The sequence below is a fragment of the Staurois parvus genome, unplaced genomic scaffold (genome assembly GCF_062004578.1).
Source record: "Staurois parvus isolate SC_StPar_1 unplaced genomic scaffold, SC_StPar_1.0 ptg000438l, whole genome shotgun sequence".
NCBI classification, from domain to species: domain Eukaryota; kingdom Metazoa; phylum Chordata; class Amphibia; order Anura; family Ranidae; genus Staurois; species Staurois parvus.
In genome coordinates, this window is record NW_028318234.1 from 2,552,794 (window position 1) to 2,575,647 (window position 22,854).

Here is a 22,854-nt window from a genome sequence, read left to right on the forward strand (position 1 = left end):
ATGTATATCTTGTCCTAATTTTGTTTTCATAAAATAGGAAATACCAGAGCATCCTTTACATATTGATGTACATTGACAACCAACTTGGATCATTGTAAGAGAATCTTCACATCAGGAAGCCCAGATGCCACAATTGTCTTTTCTGTAACATTGTGCCTTCCCAATATAGTTGGACAGTATAAAAACAAGACATCTGCTTTTATTGCAATTTTAGAACAAGAATAAGCCCATTGTAAACTAGATCCCTTTTGAAAGCATGAAGAAATGTTGGGGCATTTGTTTTGTGCTCACAGGATTCCTCTAGTGAATTGTCCTTTCATTTTTACTTATTATATATCAAGGATTTTCTTGCTATTTTTTTTATGAACTGGTTGGTATGGAGAAGTCTACAACTGCCATGAGTTAAAGCCTCATACACATGATCAGAAAATTGTGCGAAAAATACCGCTTTCGAAGCAATCATACGATAATCTCATCGTTAGTACACAGCTTTTGACAGCCAATCATGACAATATCAACAATTATCCAAATGACAAACACAAAAATTTCCTTGTATGATACCAGATCATACGATTTTCATTTAATCAGTACAGTTTTCATTTGAAAATACAATACAAATACAATATGATACATTACATCACGTCCGAAATTCCGTTCTGTCGTACGAGAATTTTCGTAAATTGATTAATCTCTTTGATATGGAAACTAGCATGCAAAAAAACCTGGACGATCATTCGTACGATATTCTCATCGTGTGTACATGGCCTAAAGCTGGCCATACATTAAGCAGTTAATGTATGATCAGTGTTGATGGGGGACGTTTTTCGACATCAAAATACAATGATTCCTGCTGCCGGCTATAGCCAGTGGCAGTAATCACACAAAATTAAAACGACAGGCTGGTTGTACTGAAGTCAATCAATAGAGCCTGCCTGTATTAAATTAACTTAAAACAGAAATCCGGGCAAAAACATCTTTGTTGCTGACTTCCTACCTTCACTGAATATGTCATCCATCTTCTGCTGCACTTAGTAGTTGCTCTGAAATAGCCTATTCATTTTCAAATCAAACTGTTAATTCTCTTTTGGTTTCCTGTTTGTAAAGTCTTGGCACATCCCTTCTGTAGTTCTCTCTCCAGAAAGCAGTGATGTAATTCAACCCCACTTGCAGTGGTGGGTGGACCAAGACTTTCAGACACATTTAACATGTACCGGCCTAGTGTACCCACCCACGTTCAATGCAATTACCAGAGATTGATGGGAACTGTAGTTTCCTTTTGCTGTAGAGAGAGGAGAGGATATGATGGAATCCTGGCTGTTACACCTCCTCCTTGGCATAGCAAATGTTGTTATATTTTGAATTACAGAGATGACTGAAAATTCAGTTAGACTTTTCTCTTCAATGGTAAGGAATGTCACAAATGTATTAACTATTTAGTGTTTTGTGTAGGGGGGTGTACTAATGAGTAATTTTTTGCCTATCCTGGAGTTCTTCTTTAAGCTTGGTCATTCAAAAGTCCAGATCTGATTGGCACAGGGCAGCACAGTGGCTTATTAGTTCGAGCTTTTGCCTTGTAACATGAGTTTACATGTTCTCCCTGTGTGGGTTTCCTACGGGTATTCTGGTTTCCTCCCACACCCCAGAGACATGCTGGTAGGTTAATGTCTTAAATTAGCTGTAGTATAATATTTTATTGAGCCTGTCCAAGATGGCTGTCTCACTATTTGTCCCAGCAGCTAAGAAAACACTTTAAGTTACCAGGGAAAAAGGTGCCATATAATATTGGCTCAGACTGAATGTATAGTTTCTTTATCTGGCAGCCCCCTAATCTTGGTTGAGTTGTGCATTTCTCACTGTCGGCAGGAGGTGTCACTGGTACCACAGGTCATAGTATGAGATTGTACAACTAGACTGGGTTATGAATATTTATATTTCTTCCAGATAGCCTAGTAGAAGGTTCTGTGGCCACTTGTGCATTCTACGACAAGATATATATATATATATATATATATATATGGCAGACCATGTGCTCGCTTTCTTGCCTCAGGCTGAGGCCTGAGGAGGTGCTTATGGAGAGAGCTTTGTGTTAGGCCCAGAAGCCTGTCTGGGGACTGACTGCTTTGAAGTGGTCTTGAGGCTGTCCTGCCTGGCATGGAGGAAGCCAAGCCAAGTCAGGATGAAGGCTGGTCTTTCAGAAGGGCCTAGTGACTCACTTGGAGGACACACTAGACTCTGAAAACGTGCTTGCAGTGTTGCCGGGGCAGCTTAAAGGTTCTGACACTGTGAAGCTGGACTGTATTCTGGAATCCAAGGAGTCTGTAAGTGACCTGCGTGGCATCTGATACCCCTAATCCTCCTCTCTCACTCCTTATCAAGTTCAACATTAAAACTTTGAAAAATATTCTAAAGTGACTGCCGCCCAATTTCTGTTCTAATCTCCCCTTTTTAGCCATGGACTCAACCCTGGGGTAAAGTGCTAGCTCGCTCCCTGCCCTTTGGAGATACCATACTGTCTTCACGGGAGTCAGGAGGGCGCTACACTTATGAACAGTAAAAGTTTGCAAACTTGTATGGCTCACGACAAACAATTAAATGTAATAAAGTTTACCAAAGCAGTAGTTTCTGATGGTCCACAAAGAAGTTAAATTGTTTAGTAATGTAAAGTCATACACACTCCTTTTTCATCCCTCGTCAGTCATGTCCTGTCAATTATCAATTCTCAGCATTTTATGAATTCATTCTCTCCTGCTCACGCTCGTACTCATTTTTTCAGTGCCTCATTAGTCTTTCTTGTCATTCATCACTCTTAAGTCTCTCGGTCTCTCCATTAATATTTCATTTGCCTAAGCTAGCCACAAGTTATTTATCAATGTTTCCCATCCTTTAAAAATGACCATACATCAATAGTTACTGTATCTTTACTTTTCACCCACATTTATCCTGAAAAATTATATTGTCTGAGCTTCCTAAATAATGATGTTCTCCTGATTCAATAAAAGATAATGTCTTAATATGAGCACTGCGTTATGTTGAGAGGTAATGCATACAAATAGTACTGACCTTATACTTAATAACAGTTGGAAGATTTGTTACAGAACCGGCCCAGTCTGCATAGCGCTTTTGATTTACCGCAGGATTGTTCATGGAGAAATAGCTGAGGCCAGCAATAAATTTTGGCTCCCCACCTTTCACAACTGCCTGACCACGAACCTCTTGGTCACTGGAACCTTCAAACGACAAGCAACAAAATCAATTCACATGTGTGCCAGTGCATGTTGTGTGCTGGAATACAGCAAAGAAGAAGTGTTTTTTTGTTTTTTGTCTTTTAACAAACCAAAAATTATAATTAGGGTCATGTGAGACAGACCAGTAAGTGCTGAATTGTAAATCAAGTGTAGAGCTGGCCATACAATGGTGTATTTTCATACAAATGCCTATATGAAAAATCTCAGTACATTTGATAAAACCATCACAGATTTAACGAATGGGCATTCAAATGTACTTTTGTTTGAATTTCTTAAACAAAAAACACATTTACTGTGTTCATTGTGGAAAAAATTCCATGTTGCTCTTTCAAATTTTCTCATCACTACAGTCAAAACCAGCTGATTTGACCCCACTAATGATTAGAAAATTGCACAAACATTTTGAAAATGAAAATTTTCAAACAAAATTCAACTAGTGTATAGCCAGGTTTAACATTACGATTCAACTTACATTATCATATGGTGTTGCTCCCTACCTATCTGCACCTGTCTGGCTCTATCATTTCTCCAACACTAGAAATGGCGTTTGTGCAGCATTTCACTCAGCAAAGGATTGACTTCTACTAGGGATAATGAAAGATATTCAGATGTTGGCAAATATTTGCCTGTGTGGAATAGTGTTTACAGTGGCCATCAACCATCTATCACAAGTGATGCCCATAATGAGAGCATCTTTGCACTTGTGGCTGTTAGACGTGCTCATTATAACCCCTAAGAAGAACAAAAACAGTCCAACTGATAGCATCACTTTAAAATATCGAAGTCTTAAATGGCCTTATATGATTCCTTCAGCTAACAAGCTTCAACAATTAGAAGTCATTTCTAACAGCAAGCATCACTTGTTGCCCATTTATACCTTTTTTAGCCAGAAAAGCCTCTTCTGTGTTTCTCTGATCCTGGTTTCCCTTTGTTATTTTGAGCTTGACTGTCTTGAATATAAGATTAAAGTGTATGTTATGCCTAACAATGAACTTCTTTTATTAATTCCCTCTTGGTCTGTGAACTATACAATTGAGTGTTTTGTTATATCTGTTCAATAACTGCAAAAATATGCCCGTTGATCCTACCAGAAGTCTAGAGAGCTAATAACATCTTGTGCTCCCCTCCACTCCTGACTGTTATCAGTCGGAATTGTTCCTTGCATTCTCTGAAGACTACAGATCACCTCCTACCTTGCTATGGATATGGGGGCATAAGGTGTTCTGAAGACCTAGCCAGACCTAAATAGCCTACAAGTTCCCATGCTAGGGGGCTTATGAAAACACTTTCAGTCAGGGGGTTTGGAAACATTCTCTAAACCTCCCACTCCACAGCCAGAAGACCTTTGGCAAGGGGACTTAACAACCACTATACAACACAGTTGTCTGGGGTCCCAGTACCATGGTTCTAGGCCTGGTTAGTCAGAGGCTAGTCATCCATGTTCCAGACAGGAGATTAGTAACCATTGCTGGTTTTGCTGACACTCCTTCTCTGGTCCCCTGCCTGAGCCAGTGTCCACACTGACTTGTTCCCCAGGTATAGGTCCCTGGAATCACGAGGCACAATTTACTTCTTGCTGGTACTTTACTTTAATAGTACAACAGGCTTCATAAACGTCTGCACAGCATGGTATTTAGCAGTTCAAAGCAACATAATTTGCAGAAGTCCATTAGGTCATGGTTCTATAAAACATGGTTGGTTATGTGCAACACTCTGCCCACTTCAGTTTTCTCTCTCTTACGGAGTGATCTAGTCTTTTGAGAAAACCACTTAAGGGAAAAAGTCAGAAGGGGTAAGCACATGTGAGGTAGTCGACATAATTGAAGATGTAGGCCCTCAAATTCCCATGGGTGCTAGACATTCTCTACCCTCAGTTTTTTCTTCCTTACTGTACTACCACCAATTATGACAACCTGGGTTCTCCCCTCCCTGACTTTTATACCTACTACTAGGAAGAGGATGAAGACCCCTAGGGAAAAATTAATTAAAGATCCAACATGGGCACCCAAGGGGTCCTACATGTCCTAGGGTGACACTATTCATCTATAGAAAAAAGTATAGTGAGAGAGCATCATCACTCTAGGACACAAAGTGCTACTGGCAGGGTCACCAGGTGAAAATAAAGGAATAAAAGACTGAAAACATGAATACAGCCACCATACCTAAGGTCTGGTAAACTGCAATATATTACATTTTGTTGTTCTTGTGTTTGGATACACTTTCAGCACCAGACATCTCCTGTACAATGGGAGATACACATGTGGCTAATAATGGTGTCCTCATTGAACAGGGAATTAGTTGGTGGATGGTGTGAGTTCCAGAGTCCAGAGAATGAAGCTTTAGGAACAAAGTGAACCCAGAATCAGAGGAGCACACGGAAAAATGATTCTGGCTAAAAAAGGATAACAGGAGCCTTTGCAGTGTCTGTTATTAGTCAGGGCTTTCAAGAGTCTTGACTTACATGTTTTCAGTAAAGCAGAGCTACAGACAAGATACACAATTTAATCATAAATCACTCCTTAGAATAGCTGCATACTCATGTCTGACATTTATTTTTGAAGCATTGTTTGCTGTCAGAGCTTTTGATGTACAGCTCATTTTGGCCTACAATAACCACCACAAAGGTAAGCTTTCATCTTGTGGATTTCTCTGAATAGTCAAGACCATGCTAGATTAAAGACTGAGCAAAATGTAGGTGCATTGGAGAGTCCTGCTCTGCTCCTTTAAAATATAGGCAGCAAAGAGGCTAAGGGGATCATGTGAGGAACAGAAAAATGTATGCGGAAGACCCCCAGAAAGCAGAAAAATGTCAGCAGGAGTACATAGAACAATATGAAAGGGTGCTAAGAGGCCTTTAAACAATGTGTTTTGCTTGAATAATGATTATCCAGAGCAAGAATTGCTGCAATTGTGGTTTCAAGATAGTTCCTTTACTTACGGCTTCATAACAGGTTGATAACATAAACACATAAGAAGAAGAACATCATAACAGAGTCCATTAACAATGTAGAAACTACAAACCATATCACCTCAAATTTAATGCTAGTGGGGGTAGATATTTGGTTCAGGGAAACAAATGGATGGTTCTGGGAAATTATGTCACCAACATATTGATACTACATTGGTAAACTACAATATGAACTGCATTATGCGGGTGGGGCTAGGAATACTGCAGATGTACTTTAAAAATGTTGAAGTACAGTGTTCATGTATTTTGTGCAACAACTACATCAGTATTCAGTAGAAGTATATTCTTCAACCAATAGATGGCAGTGTTTATAAGTTTGTAGCTGCATCTATGGTATACTCTATGTCTTTTCTCTGTAAGATAGTTTCCTGTTTGCTTATTGCAGTGAAGCAGAAAAGAATATATGGACTATGCACTGTCTGTTCTGTAGGGCTATACACAAAATTTCTAAAATAAATTGTACAAAGATGGTGCTCCCAAATCCCAAAGATAAACTGCCAAAAATAGTATTTAATCAATGGTGTGGCCCTGAGCACTACAGGTATGTCAGAATAACAGGACATTTGGCAGATAGGTTGTTAGTTTTTTTTTTTTTGGCCCAGATTATACTTTTAACTGTACAGATTTTTTTTAGGGTCCATTCACACTTGTGCATTGGAGCAACGCAAGCTAAAATGTGCACATTAGTGTGCATTGCCACAATGTATGCCAGTGTATTTTTTGTGTTTGCATTGTGTTGTGGTGCCATTCAATGTGAATAGCACCCCAACGCACTATGCAGTAGAGCACAATGCACAGTTCACCATAGTGCACAACAGCATGCATACTGTGTGTTGTGGTTCAATGTATTTTCAAAAAAATGGCCATGCACTTTTTTTCCAACCACTTGCCCTCCAAAGGATTTACCCCCCTTCCTGAGCAGGCTAATTTTTTGCAATATGGCGGTTAGTTACTTTAACTGACAATTCTATGGTCATGCAATCACCGGCCGGGACCCGCTGAGGCCGCAAATGGCCACGCGGGTTGGACTCTACCCGGAACTGCAAAATCATGTATTAATGAGCTGCAATTTGAGATAACCTGCATGCATTTGAGCACCACAACAGCTTGCTTTAGTATGAATGGACCTTTCACTTTTGGGAACATGTTACATGTTCCATCCGTTTTAGTGCAGAACATGTAACATGTTCCCATCACAGCAGCAGCCACTCGCTGCCCCCACCCCCTCCTTCTGACAGATAATATGGGTAGAAGTTTCCCTGTACTATCTGTCAAATTTGAAAACAGCACGGACGTGCGTGGCTTCATGAATGAACTGCAAGTCTCGACAGCCTTAGTGGCTGTGGGATTGTAGTTTTCAATGAACTACCACGGCGCTGTGGAGCTCCGTGGTAGTTCATTGAAGCTTCCTGACGGAATATCTGCTTGGCCGTACATCCCATACATCCCGTACAGCAATCAGATATTCTGACAGGTCTGCAGGAGACCTGCATGGCATCAGCGATCTACTGATCACTGGTGCAATGCTTTACAGGCTCCCACAGACCAAATTAATAAATGCACATTTTTTTCCCTGCAAAAAAATATGCATTTATTATTTTTTTTTATCTAAAACGTATCCTTTAAATCCTATAGAGCTCTTCATACCAGTCAGTTGAGGGTCAGTTGCATTTTTAAAAGCCCTATTTGCATCACTTTTTGTACATGTTTGAAAGGGTTAAAATAATTGCACCAAAATCGCACATCCCAATTGAGATCAATGGAAAACACTTTAAAACGTGGCAAAATGCATAAAAAACCGTATCTGCTTTTGCATTTTTTGAATCACATGTCCTTCAACTCATATGCATTTTTAATATGTTTTTGCAACAGAGCAGCATGAAAGCAGCCAAAGTATTGCTGTGAAAGGATGTTTTGTCTGTGCCATAAACCCATGATAAATGCGTGTATCTGCCAAAAAATCAGGCATTTCATGTGCATATGGAAAAATGGGAACTCAGATCCAAGTGTTGATACATATACGCACCAGATGATGATTTTATCACTTCAGATGTACTTTTGCACTCTGTTGAGGAATAACTAAAGAAAAAAAATCCTCCTTTGGATGTAGTACATTTAGACATATCACTGAGTGTCACACCTGGGGAAAGAGGAAACACAGAAGAGAAATCAGTAAAAAAACTCACATCAGACAAAGAAAACAGAAACTATTCTATGTCTTTTGTGGATGAGAGTCACCCCTTTACGCCTTGAGTATTGAGTTATATGCATTTATTGATTATCACCATTTATGTGTTTTTTAATGCAGCTTGGTGAGTATTTTTACCTGCCTCAATATTTATTTATTTATCCTGTACTAGGAACATGGAAGAACATGCTATACAATTGCCTTTTCATTGCTAAAGTTCTGAAAAGGAGCTGTATCAGACCTGGAAAGATCATTGGAAGAACCCAGTAGACTTGCTTTTGTGTAGGTATGTGCTTCTGTGTGTGTCCAAGTATTTCTGTGTATGTTCATGAGTTTTTTTCTACGATTTTACCAGCCTGAATGGTTACGCTGTATGATTTTTTTTAGCATGGTGAAGCTGTCATCTACATACCCTATCCTTTGCTTCATTGTTGTGACCAGAATTCAGTCCCTGACTTTCCTTCCTGTTTCCACATCTGGACTAAATCTGGATTTCTGCTGTTGACCTGGAATGTCCATCAACTAAGTTTCTAATTTTCATGCTTGTCCCTTTGAATAATTTCATATGAACTGTCATGATTGGCTGTTGAAAGCTGTATACTAATGATCAGATTATCTGACAATTGCTCTGAAAATGTTTTTTCGCCTGATTTTCTCATCGTGTGTACTAGGTTTACAGTGATTCTAGAGGTAATTTTTTTTTTTGTAAAATAACAAACGTGTCTATACTTACCTGCTGTGTGCAGTGGTTTTGCACAGAGCAGCCCAAATCCTCCTCTTCTTGGTCTCCCCGCAGGCTCTCCTGGCCCCTCCTTCCTGCCGGGTGCCCCACAGCAAGCAGCTTGCTATGGGAGCACCTGCTGCTCTGTGTGTCCATTCACACACAGAGCCGTGGTTTGACTTCACCCCCTCTCTCTCTCCTCATTGGCTGACTGGCTGTGATTGACAGCAACAGGAGCCAATGGCTCCCGCTTTTTGTCTGAGCCAATGAGGGGCAGAGACCCAGGACAACCGAGGCTGTCGTGCACATTGCTGGATCTCAGCACAGTGTCTAAATGGTTAGCACTTCTGCCTGGCAGCACTACGGTTGTTGGTTTAAATCCCAGCCACGGCACCACCTGTGTCAAATACCTACTGACGGTAGCTCTATGGATCCACAGGCCGGGATTCCCCAGGGCGCGGAGTCTAAGCCCTAGTCTGCTTGTTCACCAGAGCCCCTGACGGTGGGGATGGACTTGGAGCAGGCTGAGACCAGGTCGCGGCCCCTGGGTACACCCAGCTGTAGTAGAGGGAACCACCAGTGGCACGTAGCTGGATAAGAAACCGATGTGAAGAGGCAGAGCAGGCCTAGGCAGTAATGGATGGATCCGTGCAGGATGGATGGACGGAACACACTGTGAAGCAGTGTCAGACAGGCAGGGTTGGTAATGTTGGGAATGCAACAGCATGTACTATAATGTACTATATATAGTATTGTATGTTAATATCACTTGACCAGTAAATGGCACTGTACACTAAGGTTATTAGTTGTGCATATGTGTAAAACTTGTTGGTTCTCTCTTCTCTCTCATCTCAAAGCAAGATGTCTGCTATCACTGTCTGCTGAAATGTGCTCTGTCTGTTTGTAACTTAAGCCACACAAGTAAAGTCAGACTTCTGCCTCATCACTACAAGTGTCTTCTATAACACATAACCAACAGGTAACAGGTAACAGAGGCAGAACGGAAACAGAGCAGCAGGCAGAGGATACTCAGGTCACAAGCCAGGTTCAGCAGCAGGAGGTCAGACAATCAGGAACAGGCAGAAGAGTAGTCAAAATGAGCCAGGGGTCAGGGCAGGAGACGGTCAGCAGTAATCAGGATCAGGCTGGGTTCAGCAACAACAAGATACTCTCACAGGAACAGGATAAGCAGGGAACAAGACCATACAGCAATTTGAGCATTGCAAGAGCGGTTTAAATAGTGTGCCCTGCGCTGTCATTGGTGCCAGGCACGCGTCCGCGTGCGTGAGTGCGCATGCGCAGCCATAACTGTTGCCGCGGGCGCCTATGTCCTAGCGCCCGCACGCTTGTTCGCATCGGGATTCCGTGCATGCGCAGACCCGTGCGCCGCGGAGAAACCCGAGATCCCGGACAACCTGCCTGGAGTTTGCATGTTCTCCCTGTGCCTGTGTGGGTTTCCTCCAGGTAATCCAGTTTCCTCCCACTCTGCAAAGACATGCTAGTAGGTTAATTGGATCCTGTCTAAATTCTCCCTAGTATATGAATGTAAGTTAGGGACTTTAGATTGTACGCCCCTTGAGGGTTAGGGACTGATGTGAATTTACAATATATATGTAACGCGCTGTGTAAATTGAAAACGCTATATAAGTACCTGAAAATAATACCTCTCGATGAGGCTCAGGTAAGTATTGAGGGGGCGGGGGGCACTGCTGCACACAGAAGGTTTTTTACCTTCATACATTGGAAGGCATGAAGGTAAAAAACCTTGAGCCTTTAGAACTACTTTAAGATGACTACATGCCTGTGATCAGATAACAACAGGCATGTGGTATCTATGACACATTAGACATGTGGACTCTGGAAATATTTATTTCGAGTTCATTTGTTCATTGAAGAATTTTGTTTTGTCATATTCGTTATGTTGAACAGATTTGCTTTCGGAATTAATTTCATATCTTCAGCATTCGTTTCATATATTTGTTTGTCCAGGTGGATTTGAAGATTACTATACATTCGATATATTATCGAATCAGATGGATTCGAATCGGAAGGATTTGATATTTTCAGACGCTAGTCCAACCCATCAAGAGAAATGCCATGAGCTGACTGGACAATATCGACTGGAGTCATGTGGATCCAAATTAATGAATGGAACAAAATTTAGATCCATTCGAGTCTAAATTATCTAACTAATTCGAAAATTGAATTCATTTCTCCATGGACCTGAACTACTATTGCATCATGTGACGTCATCCGAATGAAACAAAGGCATTCGTTAATTTCATTGTAACTTTTTTTCTGATTCATTGACATTTATTACTAAGTCTATTTAGAGATTCATATACATCCAAATCTCTGAAAATTATAGTTTTAATTCGAGAAACAAATCACACACAATGAAACGCCCATGTCTACCCATTACCTTAAATGAAAATCGTGAAATATCCCGCATGGGGACACGGACAGCAATTAATTAAAGCTGAAGTTTAGGTATGGTTTTTCTGCATAGTTACATTGGTCCAATTTTTGCCTCGACCAATCAGAGAACACTTTGTGATGTAATTATACAAAAAAGCCATACTTAAACTTTAGCTTTACACTACACCTGGATACATTTATTTTTGAAGAATAGTGGATACACTGGAGAGCTTCACTTTGTTTCGACCGTTTTCTCTACAGAATATTAGCAATTGAAACTATATATTTTCTCACAAAGCAACAAACCAAAAATATAATTCTGCCGGAGGTTCTGAACCTTCCCCACACTTCTATAAAATGCATGTTATTGTTGCCTGTGCTCCTGTAGGGGAGATTATTCCTCACTTTCTTCTTATACATCAAATAAACAGAAAGGGATATTTTCCTTGTCAAATACACACAAGTAGTAACACAGAGTTGCAAGAGCTTCTAAAGTTGGCCATAGATGAAACAATTTTCTTTCCTGCAACCACTGTGTTGATGGGGGAATCCCTCCCACGGAGCCATTGTATTCTCCTGTCTGGAGGTTGGGGGAGCAAAAATTACTGCTAGCAGCTATAATAGCTGCTAGCAATAATCTCATGTAAAATCTGACGGGCTGGTTGTACCCAAGTTGATCAATCAACTTGAGTACATTCAGCGTGCCCATACATGGTTCAAATCTCATTCAGTTTAGCAGGGATTCGAACCATATATGGCTGGCTTTATCCTTCCTTGCTCTTTTCAAAAGTAGAAAGATAGTTTGGATGGTGTTTGGTTCAAACTCCACTCTAGATTTTCCTTGATGTATACCCATCCCTAACTTCTAAACCTTCTGCTCTCTTATACACCCATTGTAATCTTTTTTTTTTACATCTTCCTTAAAGGATAAGTTCACCTTTTTAAAAAAAATAATAAATACACATTTTTTTGCAGGTAAAAAAATGTGCATTTGTTATTTTTGTCTGCGGGAGCCTGGAAAGCATTGCACCAGTGTTCTGTAGATTGCTGATGCCATGCAGGTCTCCTGCAGACCTGTCAGAATTCCTGCTTGCCGTACAGGATGCAAGCAGATATACTGACAGGAAGTTTCAATGAACTACCACGGAGCTCCACAGCACCATGGCAGTTCATTGAAAACTACAAGCCCACAGCTGCTAAGACTGCCGGGACTTGCAGGCACTCATTCACAGGACTCTGTGAATGAGTGACATGGCCTCGTGGGCCGAGCCCCACACAGCCGCACTGTTTTCAAATCTGACAGACAGTACAGGGAAACCTCTACCTGTACTATCTGTCAGAGGGAGGAAGGGAGGCACAGGGCACAGCTGCAGCTATGGGAACATGTTACTAAAAACGGGTGGAACATGTAACATGTTCCCAAAGGTGAACTTTTTGACAATAGCTAAGTGATTTTGGCTTTTTAAAAATACAAGTCTTTTTTCCTTTTTTTTGGACAGGGTGTTTTTTCTATATTTGTATGCCTTTGCTTTTTGTGTTATTGATAAATAATTTGTGTACTGTTGAATAAGTTGTATTTCTTGGTTTTATAACTTTTTTTTGTTGTCTGTTTTTGGCAGGTTTTGGCAGGTCTGGGATAGTTCAAAGGAGCTTCCATAACCCTCAGTAGCCATTTGAAGCCCATTGCACCTTAACTACTTGCCAACCGCAGATAGCCGAATGACTGCTACACTGCGATCAGCCAGTTCTGGGAGGGCGTCATATGACTTCCTCCCAGAACGCGCTCCGGGTGCGTGCACCCGGCGATCTCCGTAATCGCTGTGTCCTACGGACACAGCTGATCACGTGATGTGGTAAAAGGCCAATCACAGCGGCCTTTTACCACGTGATCAGCCATGTCCAATGACACGCTGATCACCGGGAAATGCAATTGCCGGTTTTCGGCTGCACTTTCCTCACGCTGTCAGATCATGAGGAAAGTACTGCCGAGAACTGGCAGTTGTCAGAGCGGGGATAGGCACCGATCATCAGTGCCCTGATGATCGGTGCCCAGCAGTGCCACCCACCAGTTCTGCTTACCTGTGCCCAGCAGTGCACCTATGTTTGCCCAGCAGTGCACCCTCTGTGCCACCCAGCAGTGCCACACACCTGTGCCCAAAAGTGCCACCTACCTGTGCCCACCCACCTGTGCCGACCAGTGCCACCCACCTGTGCCCACCAGTGCCACCCACCAGTGCCCATCAGTGCAGCCCAGCAGTGCTGCCAGTCAGTGCCCAGCGGTTGTACCAGTCAGTGCCCAGCAGTTGCGCCAGTCAGTGCCTAGCAGTGCCGCCAGTCAGTGCCCAGCAGTGATACCAGTCAGTGCCACCTATCAGTGCTGTCTATCAGTGCCACCTATCAGTGCAGCCTATCCGTGACACCTCATTAGTGCTGCCTATCAGTGCCGCCTATCCGTGCCACCTCATTAGTGCTGCCTATCCGTGCCACCTCATTAGTGCTGCCTATCAGTGCCGCCTATCAGTGCCGCCTATCCGTGCCACCTCATTAGTGCTGCCTATCAGTGCCGCCTATTAGTGCCCATCAGTGCAGCCTCATCAACGCATATCTACGGACACAGCTGATCACGTGATGTGGTAAAAGGCCAATCACAGCGGCCTTTTACCACGTGATCAGCCGTGTCCAATGACACGCTGATCACCGGGAAATGCAATTGCCGGTTTTCGGCTGCACTTTCCTCACGCTGTCAGATCATGAGGAAAGTACTGCCGAGAACCGGCAGTTGTCAGAGCGGGGATCGGCACCGATCATCAGGGCACTGATGATCAGTGCCCTGATGATCGGTGCCCAGCAGTGCCACCCACCAGTTCCGCTTACCTGTGCCCAGCAGTGCACCTATGTTTGCCCAGCAGTGCACCCTCCTGTGCCACCCAGCAGTGCCACACACCTGTGCCCAAAAGTGCCACCTACCTGTGCCCACCCACCTGTGCCGACCAGTGCCACCCACCTGTGCCCACCAGTGCCACCCACCAGTGCCCATCAGTGCAGCCCAGCAGTGCTGCCAGTCAGTGCCCAGCGGTTGTACCAGTCAGTGCCCAGCAGTTGCGCCAGTCAGTGCCTAGCAGTGCCGCCAGTCAGTGCCCAGCAGTGATACCAGTCAGTGCCACCTATCAGTGCTGTCTATCAGTGCCACCTATCAGTGCAGCCTATCCGTGACACCTCATTAGTGCTGCCTATCAGTGCCGCCTATCCGTGCCACCTCATTAGTGCTGCCTATCCGTGCCACCTCACTAGTGCTGCCTATCAGTGCCGCCTATCAGTGCCCATCAGTGCCGCCTATTAGTGCCCATCAGTGCAGCCTCATCAACGCATATCAGTGAAGGAGAAAAATTACCTGTTTGAAAAATTTTATAATAGAAACAAAGAAACTTTTTTTTTTCAAATTTTTTGCATTTTTTTGTTTATAGCGCAAATAGTAAAGTGCCCAGGAGCGATTAAATACCACCAAAAGAAAGCTCTATTTGTGAGAAAAAAATTATAAAAATTTCATATGGGTACAATCTTGCATGACCGCGCAATTGTCAATCAAAGTGCAACAGCGCTGAAAGCTGAAAATTGGCCTGGTAAAGAAGGGCTTATAAGTGGTTAAAGACCACCAAAAAATCTCTTTCATATTACCTTCAATTTTAACTGTTTAGCAAAATTTTTACAAAATCTCCAGATTTTCACCAAAAACTCTGTTTTATTCATCCCTATTCCTTGTTATTCCTGAAGCCTTGTTATCCTGAATAAGACAAGAAATGTTGTGACTCTTTCTTTCACTGTTATTGAACGCTCTGCAACTCCTGTAGATCAGTGCATGACCATAGGACATACATCAGACAACCAGGAGTAGAAAGGCCATGATCCATCTGCTTTGTACAGGATTTAGGATGTTTGTTCTCAGAGTTATTGTTGCAAGTCAAGCTGGGCATCCTATATACAGTAGACCCTATCCAAGTTGTTTCTCCTAAATAAAACAATAAAAGCAAGCCCTTGGACTGGTTACTGGCTCTGAATTGAAGTTGGAAAATGATTGTAAATGAAGCTTTACCATTTTGGATCATTTTTTCAGTCTCCATAAAGAATCTAAATTCATATTCTCCTCCCAAAGATCCAGACTGCAGAAAATGTGTTCCGTAATCGTCTATGAATTTTCTGTATGCACTGTATTCATACACCGAGGGGAGGTTGAAAAGTTCTTTCCAAAATGGTTCAGCAAGGGTTAAAAATTCTGGATTGTTATTGATGAACTGTGCCACTTCCACATAATTTCTGATAACCAGGAGCTGGTAACTCTGTAGAGAATAAGCATACATGAAATTATAACACGTGTCATCAGAAAAATGATTGTAGAATTCTCTTTTAAACAGCTTCACAAGAAAAGAGATTGTTCACCTTATTAAACACCCCTCACTATATTGCCAACATTGTTACTTTCAACGTATCAAGACAGAAATCTGTAGAAAATTCAAGTTCCCCAGCATGATGCCCCTGCAGTGATAATATTCATTTGCATTGTATTTTGGAACTAGTAGCACCGGTCTTAGTGCCTGAGGCAGCCATTATTGACATTTTCCCCCACTACCTCCTGTGGCAAACATGGCAACCAGTAATTACATAATCAGAAGATTAATTAAAACAAGTGTACCTAATAAAAAACCTTATATGGTATTAATAAACAATGCAAACGTATTGAGGTAAGCATAGAATAAATGTTAACATAAGCATAGAATAATTTAACTGACCAAATGCAAAATTGGTCTAGGAATTCAAGTTCCAATGACCTCTGATCAGATTGGATCAGCTGATTACGTGGTCAAATGACTAGGCATTAGGTCCTATGACCTCTGCTAAGAAGAGAATCTCTCAGTGAGAACTCTGATCTTTCCCCTTAGCAGAGGTCAAGACCTAGATATTTGATTATGTGACTGGCTGACAAGGAGATGTTTTTGGCAACGGAAGTAACAATTTTAGGCCTATGACTGTATTTCAGACCTTTACAGAGGCTCTACTGCAGATATTTATTCAGTTCTATACATACAGTATCTGTAGCACTTCCCCCTTTGGAGTTGCTGAATGTTGGGTCCCCCTATTGTCCTGCACAGCCAGGTAACACACATTTTCCATTCCAACTTACATCCACGAGACAGTGTCCAGTGCTTGAGCTGGGTTTTTGGATTTTATTAAGGGGTAAATAACTTGGATGGGGAAAGGGTGCATGGGATGCCCAAGGGTAATAGCAACAGAGGACAATTTTCCTGAACTATGTACAAGTCTTTACAGCAATAATTCTCTTCCAGAGAGCTAGCTAGCATCTCCCGTAGTACCACCCCAGACCCCAGATTCTCCTAACCCAGCTGTTCTTGGTGTTCTTGGTGAATCCCTGGGCAGGTGAGCCAGCATCTGCCACTCCCAGATAGTAGCTAATCCAGTTTCCCACTAAAGAGCTCCTTCCCCTTACTGGCCCAGGAGGTGCAGGTCTACTCGCTCACTTCTCTTATGAAGCTACTGGGTCAGTGGCTGCTACCAGGCCTTCAAGCTGCACAGGTGGCCCTTGCTCTGGGGGCTGGAGAAGTCCCAAGCTTTCCTCCTTCCAAGCTTCCCTGCCTCTAGGTCAGACCCTTCCCATCTGGGCTTCCTCCTAGGCTCTGGCTCGCCAGCCTCACTTCTCCATCTTCCACCCAAACTCTCCTTCTCTCCTCCTGCTGAGCACTTTCTGCCACTTTAAAGGGCTGTCCTGACCCAATTACCTGCCCATTGCTTCTAGAACTTTATCCAAAGTTCTAGTGCAGGGGGAAGTCTCAGAGAGCTGATCCGCAGAGCCTCTCAGCTCTGACCACAATTTGACCCCACTCTGACAGTTACACCTGGGATGCTACTCAACCCTTGTATTAAGAATCAACTCTAGCTCCCCCTAGCTATGTAGGAGGGCGCTACATATCTATAGCAACAGCTCCCAATGACTGGCAGTCCATCTCAGTAGAACACATTTAAAGCTGAGCTCTGGGAAAAAGCTACCCTGGCAGTGGGGCTTCCCCAGTACTAAAAGGATTTGTTTGTATTGTCTAGGGGCACAGGGAAGCACCCATAATTACCTTAGTCCTCGGTTTTTCAGCAGATGGCACTCTACAATGCGGGTGATTGGGCAGGCCCTCAGTGTCCTTGCTTACAATGATGGACTGCTGGTCCTTCATTGTATGTGATAACACCAGATGGGTTGGCGGAGAAAAGTGACTTCAAAAGTGACTTCATGGGACCAATCGTGCAGCTGGGAGGGATCCCTTTCAAAGGGTTATTTTTTCCTGGAGTTCATTTTTAAGATAAGTACAAAAGGCACTGCAATAAGCAGTGTAAAAAAAATGATAGAAGTATAACATTTGCCTCATCTACTATGCACCGCCTGAGGGTCTCCACCAAGAGGAGGGTAAAGATCCAAGACCGGTCAGGTGCTGTACCCCGCTATACCGTATCATAGGGATACAAACCTGCACTCTCCCGCCCACCCCCATCCCATCAGGAAAATCAGTCAAAGAAAACATCCAGTATAATATATCCACATGAATGACATAATTCAGTAATACACTTGTAAAAGGCTCTAGCCAACCCTACTCATCCCCCATCTGCTGAGAGTCAGAGTAGCTATGGTAAAATATACATAGATACAGAAAGCACTATGAAATGGGCAACAGGGAAACAGACATTCAGTCAGAAACCATAGCAGTAGAAGAAAGCCACCCACCCCACACTTTGTCAAAGTTGGCAAAGGCTCCTCTATTCGAATAGGTGGCTTTATTTAAAGGGATTACTTTCTTTACTAAAGCTTTCCAGGCCGTCAGAGTCGGTGCAGAAGGTTTCTTCCATGACAGAATAATTATTTTTCTAGCACAAAATAATAACAGAGTGAGAAGGGTATGAATTGCTTTCATGGTAGCTAGAGGCTCAACCAGGCTTAACAAACAGACTTTAGCAGAAGGAGCTGGAAGTGACTGAGGTGATGCGCATCAAAACCCCCTTACAATTGCGTTTAATAACAGGACATTCCCAAAATATATGCATAAAATCTGCAGCTGGTGTGAAGCATCCCCAACATAAAGAGGAGTGGGTCCTATATATTTTGGCTGGATTGGCAGGGGTGAAGTAAACTCTGTGCAAGAATTTGAAGTGTATCATCACGGTCTAGACCAGGAGCCATGGACTCAGCAGTTCAACCAAGTCCTTATAGATAGCCTTAAATGGTCTTAAGGGCATGGCCGGATGACATCATTACACTAAACGGAACCGGCAGTCGGACATTTTGGGATAGGTATCTGAATCCAATGCTCTATCTCAGGGGTGTCAAACTGGCAGCCCTCCAGCTGTTGCAAAACTGCAAGTCCCATCATGCCTCTGCCCTTGGGAGTCATACTTGTAACTCTCAATCTTGCAATGTCTCATAGGACTTGTAGTTTGACAACAGCTGGAGGGCCCCAGTTTGACACCCGTGCTCTATCTTAAGGAAGAAATGTCATTTTAAAGAGGCGATATATTCTTTGTGCACTGGATGTAGTGCACTTAATTTGTGAGTACTTTTTATCCCCTTGTTTTTAATAAAAGAGTTTAGATGAGTAGCAATATAGTGCAATGGGGCTTTTATATTTGTTCTTTTGAGAATAACAAGAAGAATGAATGGGTGTTAAATGGAGTTACCTGCAACCTAGAGCCATGTGTAAAGATATTCCTTATTAAAGGGCAAGGCGCATTCTGACCTAACATATAGTGGATCATATATCTGAGGTAAGCGGCTTGTTTGGAAGGTGGAAGAAACACTGTCTATGGTGGTCACTTATTAAATAAACTATGGTGCACATTGATTGGGACTCTTTTGTAAAGGTGAAACAAGAAGTGGACTGTCACTTATTTATATTATTTCACAAGAGTGGATATATATTACTATTATTATACAGTATTTATATAGCGCCAACAGTTTGCTCAGCGCTGTACATTATGGGGGTAGACAGTACACGAGACAGTACAGTAACAATACGATTCAATACACAAGGGGTTCGAGGGCCCTGCTCCTTGGAGCTTACAATCTAGGAGGGAGGGGATAGTGGTACAGGAGGAAATAGCTGTGGGGGATGGAGTGGTAGGAAGAGTGGAGGAGGTCGGGAATTAGCACGGGGTGGGGTAGGCTTCCCTGAAGAGATAGGTTTTCAGAGTGCGCCTAAAGGTGAGGAGAGTAGGTAATAGTCTGATGGATTGGGGTAGGGAGTTCCAGAGGATGGGGGAAGCCCTGGAGAAGTCCTGGAGATGGGCATGGGAGGAGGAAACCAGGGAACTAGAGAGTAGGAGGTCTTGTGAGGAGCGGAGAGTACGTTTTGGGTGGTATAGGGATACCAGATCGGTGATGTAGTTTGGGGCAGTATTATGAACAGTTTTATACGTCAATGTTAGTATTTTGAATTTTATCCGTTGGGCAATCAGAAGCCAGTGGAGGGATTGGCAGAGAGGGGTGGCGGATACGGAGCGGTTAGTAAGGTGGATGAGTCTGGCCGCAGCATTCAAGATAGACTGAAGCGGGGATAGCCTGCGGTGAGGTAAGCCGATGAGGAGGGAGTTACAGTAGTCGAGGCATGATATAATGAGGGAGTGAATGAATATATATTGGACTTATTGGAGTTATTATTGTTGATATATACTTATTTGGCTTTTACTAGGTTTATTTATATAGAGGATTATACACAGAGTGGATATTATGATTGACTGGAATTAATCCTATATGACATATTGTTGGTGTGGGAACATGTCATTCACTGCAGCAATCATATTGATATAATTATATATTTTTCCATTTGTTTTTCAACACATTATTTTCAGGTAATTGTGGTAGTGCAGGTGATTCTGTTGTAACATCCTGCTACAAGTGTTGATACAGGATGTTAAAAAGAACACAAGATGTCTGTAGATCAGCTCCATGGAACTTGTATGCTGAACCGCAGGACTTTACTAAGGAGCAGTGTGGTAAAGAACTACATTTCCCAGAGGAGCTGATGTGTGAGCGAAGGTCTATATATATGTGAAATATATATGTGAAAGCCTGGTAGATGGGATAGGAAGGGAGAGGGGAGAGATCTGGAGAGAGGAGTGCACTGACTGCAGGAGGACTGGACCAGGCCATGGAAAAAGACAGAGCGGGGAGGCAAGGAGAGTTTGTTGATCGCTGACCTTGCTGCATTGTGGAGAGAACGAATCTGCCAGCAGTAGACCAGAAGGAACGCTGCACGTGGGACCTGAGAGTGTGTGGAGGCCTTATCGGAGGAAAGAGAGAAACTTCCAGAACTCACCAGATGCCATCCCTTGGGTGAGAGAGTCCCAAGCATTACCAAGGACAGGGAACACTGACACCTGCTCCATCTTTGCTATTCTCCTGCATACAGTCACAGACATTGCACCTAGTTCTTTCAGCCGCTATTGTTTGACCACATTTACCACAGCCTTATCACCAGAGCTGATAGCAGGACAGTCAGTTCACAGACTGAACCACCGCTGTGTCACCACTATCATCAATTGACTTTATTAAGGAGGCCTTTCCCTGTTGAGCCCATAATCTTTCAGACCAGAGAGTGGTTGCCCTGTGCCAACAATCACTTCTGCCAGCCTAACCACTTGTTGCCTTAGATTTACTAGTGATTAGTGTTTTAAAGGAACATTACACCAGTCCATTGTCGCTTCCAGAGGGAGAGCCGTTCTTCCCTTCCTTTATTACATTGTTCCTCAGAGAATCATAATTCACACCTTGTCTCGCTGTGCACAAACTGGGCCCCATCACGTGCGCAGAAGACTCTTCACTGGCTTTAACCCCTTTGCGCCGGCCGCACACAAATGTGCGGCCGCCCGGCGTCTGGGCCTAGACGCCGAGCGGCCGCACATTTGCGTCCATGTAACTAAATACATATGTGCTGAGAGCGCGCGCCCTGCGCGCTCCCAGCACACATGTGTGGTACTCACGGAAAGGTCCCGGTCCGCTCTTTCGAACGGGACCTTTCCCGATCATGTGACCGCCGTGACGCGTCATCACGGCGGTCACATGATTCCTAAACCACGCCCCAACCGCCCCGCCTCCCGGCGTCTGAATCTCTTAAAGGGCCGGGAGGCATCGGCGGGAAGGGGTTAAAGAACATTGGTGGGTTTTGGGTAAAGAGCTCTCTCCTTATCCTAGGCTACCTCCTTGCCATCAGGTCCTGAGGGCCCAAAGTCAGCTAGTCTACCTGTTTAATAGTTCTCCCAGCTCATGGAGGATTGTAAAGCCACCTCAGGTTGAAGGTATTGGGATAGTTTCTGAAAAGCAGGCCTGTTAACATTAACTGAGACCCTGTGATAAGTGTTGTTTCTTTCCTTGTTTAAAATTGACACAAGTAGTGACCAACTTTGCACATGCCATTACTGTTTATTTTGGGTAACCAAGCTATATTGAAGTATTATAAACCTCTCACCAGGTCACTCCAATCAGTGTGTGATTCTGGTTTTTTTTAGGGTGATTTATCCGGTTAAGAGTATACTGTGGTGTCAGTAGGGTTGGGCTTTCAGAAAGGGGTCCAGAGCAACAGGGAGCTCGAAAATAATCCAGCAACTCCTAAGGGGGTAGTGCTACACTATTAATATTATTTGCACATGTCTATTATTCAATTCCTATTATACTCTACTGAAAATAAGCTCAGAAAACTTTACTGCACTCACTCAACCCCCACCCATTCCTCCCGCCATGTTTACTCTGATGTAATCAACTAGGCTAACCACTTGCACAATGGCAAAGGACTAAACAAAAGCTGCCTGGGAGGAGCAGGTGAACATTTACATATAGTCCTCATAAATGTATTTATTATGTCATTTTTAAACTTTATACATTCATAACCTTTTATCTTGATACATAAAAAAAATCATTGTCCTCTGGTGTATATTTTGTAGATGTTTGTAGGATAACTAGGAGAAGGCTGTGTTTACAAAGCCACATGAACATATCAAATGCATCCATGTACAGCAGTTCATATTTATGGTTCTTTACCTTTTCTTTTGAATAGGAAAAGCTAGATTGGTGATTTGCTTTATATCCGTAGTTAGATGTTGTGTGGGACTCAGTAGTTTTCACATACGACCAGCTGCTGTTATAAGATTCATGCGAAAAATCATTTTTTGCTTCCACCTGTCAAAAATCGACAACAAGAAGAGTTACAAGATACAAAGAGAAGCACAATTAATGAAAAATGAGCATTTGAACAATGATCAAAAAAAAGCTTAT

General features: G+C 42.9%; 1 protein-coding gene across 1 annotated transcript in view; it reads right to left on the reverse strand.

Annotated features, from left to right (window-relative positions):
* The window catches only part of C7 (complement C7), a 115,011-nt gene that overhangs the window by 51,462 nt on the left and 40,695 nt on the right, over positions 1 to 22,854 (reverse strand). Inside the window, exons 7-10 of the mRNA XM_089687815.1 lie at positions 22,621 to 22,758; positions 15,631 to 15,874; positions 8,240 to 8,353; positions 3,061 to 3,227 (exon numbers count right to left, since the gene is read on the reverse strand). Of these exons, the coding sequence (XP_089543941.1) occupies positions 3,061 to 3,227; positions 8,240 to 8,353; positions 15,631 to 15,874; positions 22,621 to 22,758 (663 nt within the window). The remainder of the gene's footprint in view (positions 1 to 3,060; positions 3,228 to 8,239; positions 8,354 to 15,630; positions 15,875 to 22,620; positions 22,759 to 22,854) is intronic.